Source organism: Acanthaster planci, linkage group LG04 (assembly GCF_054643075.1).
Source record: "Acanthaster planci isolate LZ-2023a linkage group LG04, COTS_SCS, whole genome shotgun sequence".
NCBI lineage: Eukaryota > Metazoa > Echinodermata > Asteroidea > Valvatida > Acanthasteridae > Acanthaster > Acanthaster planci.
In genome coordinates, this window is record NC_141780.1 from 18,087,019 (window position 1) to 18,097,037 (window position 10,019).

General features: G+C 41.6%; 2 protein-coding genes across 12 annotated transcripts in view; both read right to left on the reverse strand.

Annotated features, from left to right (window-relative positions):
- The window catches only part of LOC110987190 (protein bicaudal D homolog 2-like), a 42,454-nt gene extending 37,049 nt beyond the window's left edge, over positions 1-5,405 (reverse strand). For all 11 annotated transcript variants that reach the window (XR_002599237.2, XM_022249699.2, XM_022249698.2 and 8 more), the window contains exon 1: positions 5,084-5,405. Coding sequence is in view for 10 of the 11 variants with exons in the window: in XM_022249699.2 (XP_022105391.1) it covers positions 5,084-5,299 (216 nt within the window). In the remaining variant the exon portion in view is untranslated. The remainder of the gene's footprint in view (positions 1-5,083) is intronic.
- Positions 5,406-6,462: 1,057 nt separating this feature from the next.
- trmt10c (tRNA methyltransferase 10C, mitochondrial RNase P subunit) lies at positions 6,463-9,952 on the reverse strand. The gene is made up of 2 exons (XM_022249711.2): positions 9,796-9,952; positions 6,463-9,064 (listed from the first exon to the last, which is right to left on the reverse strand). The coding sequence occupies exon 2, from the start codon at positions 9,016-9,018 to the stop codon at positions 7,483-7,485; it is 1,536 nt and encodes a 511-aa protein (XP_022105403.2). The 5' UTR covers positions 9,019-9,064; positions 9,796-9,952; the 3' UTR covers positions 6,463-7,482.
- Positions 9,953-10,019: the final 67 nt, after the last annotated feature.

A 10,019-nucleotide genomic window follows, 5' to 3' on the forward strand; every position in this document is an offset into this window, starting at 1 on the left:
ATACAGGTATCTCTTGGAGTTTGCTTGAAGTAAGCGGGTGTAATCTGAAACTGCTGCACTATTTTTTGTTGGTTTTGTTGAATTTTATACGTACGGTTGACCCAACTTTATCTTTGTATTTTACTAGGTCTTGATTGACCCAAGGTCATGAAGGTTTTGATTCATTGTTCAAAATCACACTCCTAGAAAAACTGCACACCTGAAAATATCCAGGAGAGTTTTTTTTTCACACGCCTGCAATTTCCATGCCACAAGGACTGAATTAGTACATACACAGGACAGCATGCAGATTGTAGAATGTGCATGTACATGTACAGTATGTACGTGTATATTGGACGAAAAGGGGCGATTCACAATAGTGCACCTCAAAGAGTTTGTAACGCATGGCCAACAATGCGCAAAATCTGTCGACCCAATGCGCGTGTGGAAAGGGTCAACAGATCTCACGCGTTGTGACTGGTCGACGCTTTGCAAACTCTTGGAGGCGCACTATTGTGAATCGCCCGTATTGTGCAAATATTTTTTCTGGAGTCTTCCTTTTCATTTGCCAGTAAGCTCTACTTGACCAGACAAAACAACTTGAGTATAACTTCTCAACAGTATGTATGAATAAATATTTGCACAGCATTCAAAGAATCTTCAGTTTTAAAAAAAAAATTAAAAATTTGAATTAGAGCTTAACGTCAACAAAATGTAGAGTTTAGGCCTACATTTTAAATTAGGCAAATGTTGGGACATAAATATGTGTACACATGATGTACCTAGCATAAAAAGTACATGTACATATATCTGTACATGTACCTGTATGTACATGTACATGTACAGTGTACATGTACATTGTACATGTATGTACATGTACATGTAGTTTGATAGATGTACATGTATGTACATAAATGTTCAAGGAACTATGCATGCTTTGGGGTAATGACTCATCCTAAATAACAAAAGCACTGCTATGAATATTCACAACTTAACATGGCAGGCAGGATTACATGCATCAACCCATCTGCCCACACCTTGTGCATGCTCCAAAAATAATGCAGGGGGAGTTGGTAAATTGAGTCAGACTCTCCAGCCCCATGTGGTCACAGACCCCAACTATCAGTGATACAATGTACATGTATGGGCAGAAACGGGGACAGCTGTTCTTGTCTGTGGAGAACAAAAGGATACCGATACCATCCTGCATCCTACACGAGGCCAGCTACTCCATACAAATGAAATCACATCACTTGTACAAAGGACACATGGCTTCAGCAAATATGAGTTATCAGTGTTTTGTTCGTTTATCGGTTCGTAAAAATGATAGACTTTTCCTGTACACTGTACCAGTCAACATGTACAGTGTACATTTTTATTCCAGAAATGTACATGTAATTGGCACTCTGTGGTTGTTTCTTTGGTTAGCTGGGGGAAGATTTTACCGGTCCATTCGCACAAATATACCTGTACATGTATATACATGTATGTATTGTACATACCGGGTACAAGCAGTCAAATACAACTTACATGTACATGTATGTACAAGGAAGACTACCTTGTATTAGACTGAACTCTCATGCCAAAAAAGTACTCATCATATTAAGTTAGGATTGCAAGCATCTGGGCATAAGACCAAGAGGACTGCACAGTGGTACATGTACCGTATGCCTACAGGTACATGTACATGTATGTTGGATGATTCGCTGAAGAATAAAAACCCAGTACATGTAACTTCCTTTGCAGTAATCAGCTACCGGTAAGCATTTGTACACAACAGGATATTCTCATAAATTCTCCAAAACGAAGCAGAAAAATACAGCATTACATGTGCTATGGAATTTCTTTTGCATGTTCCTAGCTCTATGAGTAAATTTACAGGATATTCTCATAAATTCTCCAAAACGAAGCAGAAAAATACAGCATTACATGTACTGTGGAATTTCTTTTGCATGTTCCTAGCTCTATGAGTAAATTCATACAATATTCATAAACTGTACATGTATCACCTCTTGTTCATCATTTTGTTGGTTGTGTACAAAACGTACCGCAAGTACATGTACATGTAACTTATACACATGTACATGCAGACTACATACGTGCATGTACTGTACATGTACAAAATGACCTCTACCTGAACTATTGGAATAGTTAAATGCATGATGTACTACATGTACCGGTGTGTGTAGAAAGCAGTAACAATGTGGAATATGGCTTTGAACCAGCATTCCACTGCATCGTTATTAATGTTCAAGACATCACATTCTACCGAGAACCAGCCACAAAGTACGGTACGCCTACCGTATCATTAACTCTTCTGAGTACAGTTCTCGACTTCTTGTACCAAAACATTTCAATGAATGTGCTACAACCACAAACTGGCCCATCCCAAAAACGATATACATGTATCACCTTCCAAACCCCAGGCAATTGGTCAGAATCCTTTATGTCTTTTTTATGCCATGAACTGTCAGGAAAACTTACAATCTACATGTAGGCGTGTTCTTCAGGCTGGTCTTAACTCTGCTTTCAACACCAGACTCATCAGGGTCTTCACGTGCAATTATACTATACTTTACATGTGCAGGTATGCGTACGATGTACTCTAGACCCACTGCGCCACTGATGACACAAAAGAATTACCCTTCCTTTTCAACCCCCCTTTTTCACATGCTTGAAATATTTCTTTCATTATGACAGCCACAGCATCTGCTTAACCCATTTAAGGCCTTTTTACACCAGACATAATCTTGGGGTTGATGCAGGGTTGACAAATGGTGACAATTCACATCTGAAAATGTTCATTTCCGGTCGAACTCACCCCTGTAATATCTGTGAAGCAACACCGATTGGGAAGTAAGGTTTAAAAAATCAAATTTTCAACCCAGGGCAGGCATAGTTTGCCCAGGGTTAAGTGTAAAAGGCCTCTAGATTTTACATGAATGCGAACTACATTTGGAAGTTACTTTAGGAATAGGAGTGACTTTTGAATAAATGGGCTTTTAATTTGAAATGAATTTTGATTACGTCTGTTGAAGGAAAACACAGTACAGTGATACACAATCACTGACCAAACCATGGAGCTACTTTTCCAGTTGTTCCTTTAACAAATGATCTTTTGAACAAACCTTTCTTATTTTGGGGACTATGGATCAACTGCCCTCTTTTCAGCCAAATGGGAGGGGGACTAAAATTCAGTTTAGCAAATTTTTGATTTACATGTAATTTCTTCCAAACAACTTGTGATGATTGTAGTGTCAGAGCCAGAAAATCAAAATATAAAATTGGCATTTACAATGTAGGCCTACCATCCACATGTACATGAACATGTACAATACATGTGCATGTACATGTGCTGTATACAGTACATGCACTGTCTCATCACACAGTTCCATGTAATAAAATGTAAGGTTCGCCAAATCTTCTGAAGAACCGTTTCAGTTTCCTTCTTTTACAAATTCCACTGTGGCAGAACAAATGCTGACCAGTATTAAGAAGTGACTTTTATTTTGATTCCATGATTCAACAATGCTGCCTAATAACAAAAGGAGCTTGACTACTGAAAGACCTTATACATACAAAGTATAAGGCAATTGTGATGTACAATTTCACGTTTTCATCTGCTTATAATGTATACATGTATGTAGTATAGTTCTGGTCAACACTGTTGTGAAGGTCGAACACAACAAATTGGCACAAATTCACCTGAACGATCATGCTGCACGTGATTGATTGATCCTGCACGAAATCTCCAACTTTGCTTGCTCTTTCAAAACAATTTTCCACAACCGTGAAAAATGTGATCGGCTAAAGGTGGAATATCGACAAATCTTGCATTATGATTAAGCAATAATACTCCACAGTTTGAGTTTCGTAAATTTATCGCAACAAGTGCAAACTCTAAAATATACCTAAAAACGATTTCTCCTCAGCCTTGACCCAGTAACTACATGTAGAGCACTACATGTACAATGTATGTTGGGTATGATCACTTGATCAGCATGATCAGGATGCACTCTCAGTCAGTGCTGGGTGGGGAAGGGGGAGGATTTTTAAGTCTCGCAATATGTCACAGCTACACAGCACACTAAAAAAACAGCAGGTCACACGTCCCACCGATGGGTGTTTCCAGGTCACAGCAGCAGCCAGGACAGTCCCAAGATTGGATGAAAACAACACAAAGTTGATCAGCTTTCCTGACAGGGGAAAATTTGATTTAGGCCTAGGCCTAATACATGTAGATTTCTTACACCAGTGAATAATTTCACCACAACAATCTGATTCCAAAACCCAATAGCATTTGGACACCATGTAAACCATTTTGGCTCAAAGTCACAAGGAGTATGATGGAGTAGTGACTTTGAGTTCTTGAAGTAGGCTCCGCCTAGGTCTAAACCAGTCCACAAAAAGGGGTCATGCTATTTAGCGTCAACAAGCATCAACAAAGCATCAACAAGTTATTAAAACATATTTATGCAAAGATTTTTATCTAAACAGTTAAGTAGGATCTTAAATATCAAATTTTACAGTGTATGTATTTTATCGATCTGAAATGATATTTGACAGATGAAATTTGAGTGACAAAGTTGGGCCTGTTAGTGCTGTCCGACCGGCCGCCATCTTGTTTCCGCATGGACGGCAGAGGAAAGAAAGATGGCGGCCCCCATACATGTACATCGCAAACATTTTCGTTTTCCTGCGAGAATCTGGAGGCAAATTCCGTGTTTCTCTTATACAGTGGCAAGTGTTAGGCCAACTGTTAGAGTCTCTAAAATACTTTTAAGTCTGTAGAGGGTATTTTAAATTTGTTGACGCTTGTTGACGTTGGGCCCTACTTGTGTGTGTTGACGCTTGTTGACGCTAAACAGCATGACTGACAAAAGGCAATGACACTAAACTTTCTAAAGACTAGGCCTAGACTCCCTGACCGTACTACGTTGTTGTAATGAAATGAAGACAACGTCCAACCTGCCAACCTGGGCTAGGCTAGGCCCTAAAGCCTTATGCAGGGAAAAATTTGTGATGTTCGGAGGCCTATGGAACTCTTGGCTCCGAACTCTTACCCAATGACAGGAAATGCATTACAAAAATCAGTGCACGTCACCTCTTTGGCCAGTTGAAGTTCCGTCTTGGAGGTTTCATACAACACTTCCAGTTCTTCGAACTGTTGTTTTAACGCCTGTTTCTCTTCCAACACAACCAACCCATATTCGGCCGCCTGGATTTTCTCTTGACTTGCGAGGTTTAATTCATCCTTCAGACGTTCAATTTCCACCCGGAGTTCATCAATGGTCTCTGGAAACTCGTCGGAGTCAGACATTTTGGAAAAGATTGTTACAACGAAGACAACTAAATAGAAATTCTGGACCGATGACGATCCCCCAAATTACCAACCGGCTAACCACGAGTCGCCATGTTTAATTTTCTCGGTATCGCTTTTCTATTTTAATGGACGGCTGTTTGCTGCAACGGATTTTTTTCCCACCATTTGAGAGCGCCCTCTCGTGATACTTAGTAATATAAAACTCTATGCACGAGGGGGCTGATCATGGAAATATATTGTGTATGAAAAAACAATTCAAGCCGAAATCTTGGTTTTCCCAAACTATAATTCTCATTTAGACAGCATAAATGTAAACTGCCGAAGTAAAAGATTGGCTTGATGTTATCTTTTCTATTTCTATTACAAGAAAAAAGTCATAATTTATATTTCCATTCCACGAAAACAGTTGTAGGTACTTCTCACCTGGGGATAATTTAGTTTTGGAAGTTTTTCAATGCCCCATTTTAATGGGTGGAAGATGCATCAACATCAAACAAAAGACCTCCAGGCTGAATTCAAATAACAAGCTACATGTACTCAAATAAACTGCAACAAAAGCATTCCAGGGCCAGCGACTGGTCTCATGGCGACTAGTCTTGAGTCTGGTCTGTGATGTCTAGATGTGATGTCTCCAGTGATAAATTGAATGAGATATTGAAGTGTCCAAAAGAGCAATGGTTAGCCTACCACCAAATCTATGGGGTCAGCGAGCTTTACTCTCCCAAAGAGCGAAGTGCGTGACGACCACAAAAACTGTGACCTGGTGGGGGCTGTAGGGTCAACAGCAGACCCCCCGACCAATTTGTGATCATATTAGGGGGCCCCAAAAATTTTGACTTTTTTTTCATGAAACCTTGTTTAAGAAATTTCAGAGGGGTGAGGCAACATTTTGGGCTTTGTACATTTTTTTCAAGAGGAAATTAAATAAAAAACATTTTACATGTCAGCCAAAAATTGCTTTTCTCTAAATATCCCCCCTCCCCCATTTCTCTAGACACTTTCTGGGGGGAGGGGGCATACCCTCCATTGCCCCTCCCTGGGATCTGCCTTTGACTGGAATCAAATTAGCAAATGAAGTAAAGGCACCTTCCGTTTTTCTGTTGAAATGTATATCACTTGCATACTCATTCAATAGGCCTACCTTGACGGATAGCAAAAAGTCACTTTATCTATTACAGTATAATATTTATTGAACACAATCGAATGCCTCAAAAATTTTCCAGCCACACTGAAAAGAACTTTTCAAGTATTGATATTGGTTGATGGCACACCTTCATTGTTTAGGTTTTTACTAGAAGTCCATGTGAGAGTGCATTCTTTGACAAATATTTGTGTACACGACAAAGTTTTGGACTTGTTGCACTGATGCTACTCAAACGGTTTACTACCATCTGCAATTTATTTGTGCAATAAATATACATGTAACCAGGATACTATGATGTCCTAAACATGGGACCTCTCAACCCTTATTGAATTCACCCATCATAAAAGCTCTCTAAATTGTCTTAACCATATGCCGCGGGGGAGCCCGGTTTCGGGTACTTTGGGTTTGTATGCGTAGCTGGGGTGCCCGAAATCGGACAAAAGAGCTGGGCCTTGTAACAAAGACTGTACTCGGAACAAAAGACTTGTTGCTAGGAATTGCCATCATTTTTAAGCTTGCATTTATTGGAGGTAATCCATCACTGTTTTGATACAGCATACCACTGTTTTTGGCTAAGCCCGCCCGTGGATTAGCACCGCGGACAAAACTGCTCCAGCTCCCCATCGATGAGCGATACAGTACCGCTGCACGCAAATCCAGCCTTGTTTGAAAAGAAGCCACTGGCATTCGTTGGGAACACGTAACACTTGCAATTCTGAGCTCTCTTTACAGGCCGGCAGGCCTGGCTGAAATACTTGGACGTCAATGGAGGTTGCATGTCAGATAAGAGTAGACACCAAGCAGTCTTTCATGTGGGTGTAAACGTCCATTAAATGAAATTATGAATTCTTGAGGAATTAGAAAACGGAAAATCTTGAAAATCGCCCATACAGTATGTAGGCACTGCATTTTTAAAAGAACCTGGCAGCATATGGTTAAAAATTCCAAAGTGAATCAACACATTATCAGGTCATCCTTGCTGACCGGAAGCCTGCAGTTTATGGATTGATTGAGTTCATGTCCTTGATTCCATTACTCAGTCTTCAAACCACTGTCTATCTTTGTTGGAACTGGTCTGATGATATCTGTACCCTCCAGACGCGCTGAATACCGTCTCATTCGATGGATCATCTTCTTCCTTATCAATGATCTGTCTCACTCTCTGCCTCATTGAGAAGCTGCTTCTTCTCTTTGAGTGGCTGAGCGTTGGTTCTTCCAGTACTGGCCATTTACGAGAATGAGTGGCTCGACTAAAAGCGAACCTCACCTCTTCTTGTGGGGGACTTTTCTCAAATGTCCTCTGCTCATGATTCTTGGGATCGAATTGCTCCGAAGTTTGTTCCGATTTCAGTCCGGTGTGTTTCCGCACTGGGACGTGGTTAAGAGCTTTGACCCAATCCCCCGAGGTGTTAAGCTCAATTAGGATCTGGATCATTTGATCCAGGGTCAGATTCTTACCCCCCGAGCTCCATTTCAGGAAAAGGTCCAACGGGAGGCGGGCATGAGCCAGGTCAAGCCGCTTAGCTTTGGCAAAGGACACGCCTCGGAGGATTTTATGACTGTCAACTAAGGCACCGATGATGTAGACTTTGTTCGGGTCGTAGGATCTCATGATGTTGGGGGAATCGGCAGTGAGGTACACAATGTCCTCCATGGGAAAGACGTCCTGGACTTGCTTGTCGGTGATGTTGACCATGACGGAGTTGAAAGATTCCCCCAACATCCTCTTGATCTCCCGCATCGTTGCGCTGCCTTCCTGCAATCCCATCCAGTGGATGTCAAAGGGGTCCCTGGCGAGTTTGTTGGCACTCACCCCCAGCATCAGCTGATTGACCAGGCTGATGATCTCCGGCCGCCTCATGTGCTCCTCATAGCTGAAGTCGTAGACCAACTTGGGGCCAAACTTCATCCCTGCAGCCAGGTGCCAGTGGTCGAACTGGAGGACACTCTGCTGCTGGAGTTGCAAGAAGAGCCGGTTCTTCAGTGGTAGGTCCATGTCTTCCTCAGCCTTCGGAGCTTCTGCCTCCTTCGCCTCCCTGGCCAGCCTCCGCTTCTCCTTGTCCTTCAAGCGCTGCATCTGCTTCTTGTACAGGAATGCCAGGAACCTCTTCCGGGACCTCTTGGAGGTAAGCGCGCTGAAGTAATCCAAGTCAAACTCGTTGATAGAGTCTGGCACCGGAGACCCTGAGCTCCGCATCACCTCAATCTCCAACTTGGCCGCCTTGATGCGAGCCAATCCATCATCCTTGTCCTCTTTTTCCTTAATCTCACCATCCTCTGTAGTCGTTGCCCCTCGTGATCTCAAGGCATCATCTAGTTCTGAATGATTCAAAGTACTGCATCTGCACACATGTGTTTTGTTGCAGTCAGCAAGTTGGCTCAGCCGGCAAGGATGTTTCCCCAACTGTGACTTGTTTAACTGTTGGGACATAGAACGCAGACAGTTTTGACGACTCAAGTTAACTTTCTTTGCAAGCACAGGGAGGTGGCTATCCACTCTCTTTGGACTCCTGCCAAAGAATAAGTTGGTTGGCCTCATGAAACCTCTCCGGCTCCATAATAGTAGAAACATCTTTGATGTACACGCTTTTATGCTATCGAAACGTGTGAGGCAAATCCTGCAAAATAAGAAAACAAGTTAAAAAGCTTGTGTGATCCATATTATGATCTACAATAAAGCACTTTAAAGAAAAGCTGATTTGGTCTTTTTTTTTAGAGAAGTGCATAATTGAGGGAAAATAAGTGTTTTCCAAATATATGGAACTCTTTTCCAGATAAATGTGCATGTACATGCAGCAAACTTTCACTGGACATTCCTAAGCAAGGTTGTTTGATTTAATCACTGATTTAAATCATGATTCAAATCACTTAAAAAATTTTTTACAAATTACTTTAAAAAAAATCACGTTAAAAAACCTTAAAATCTTTTGGGGTATTTGAAAGGAAGAAATGGCTGAATTTAAATGTGAGTAAATCTTATCATTATTATTGGAATCTCCGATTCTCACTTGATCCCAAGCTGGACGCATTCGACATGCAGTTTAAGGACTATTTTGGAGGTGAATTCGGAGGGTTTTGATTCGGGGTACGAGCAATTTTGAATGAAATAAATTAATGGGAGAAAAAGCCTACGGAAGGTACTTGGACTCTACGATCGCCCAACCATGTCCCAATGTTAAAAAAAGACGATTTTTCGGGTCCAAGTTTGAAGTTACTCGGACTACCCCACTCTGCGCACCCACGAACGTCGGATCGCAGGCCCCACACTGCACTACAGAATACAGAATAATATTTAACTGATTCCTAGCAAGGGCAAGTTTTACATAAGCTGGCCAATATTAAGACTTACCTTGAGGCACTACAAAAATCCGTGAATTTTCATGCATGCCACAATTTTGGGTCTCACTTGGCTTCAACCTCTGACCACACTGCACTAACACTGCATACAGTACACCGCAGGCAAACTGCACGTGTAGCATCTTTAACCAGCACCAGAACGCAGGGGACCAGTTATTATCCAAGTCCGATCACTACTACACGACACCAGTGCTGTAAAGGTGGCCAATAGAGGGG

Excerpts from the sequence above, each read along its gene's own strand:
- trmt10c (XM_022249711.2), bottom strand. The coding sequence starts at position 9,018 with ATGTTTCTACTATTATGGAGCCGGAGAGGTTTCATGAGGCCAACCAAC.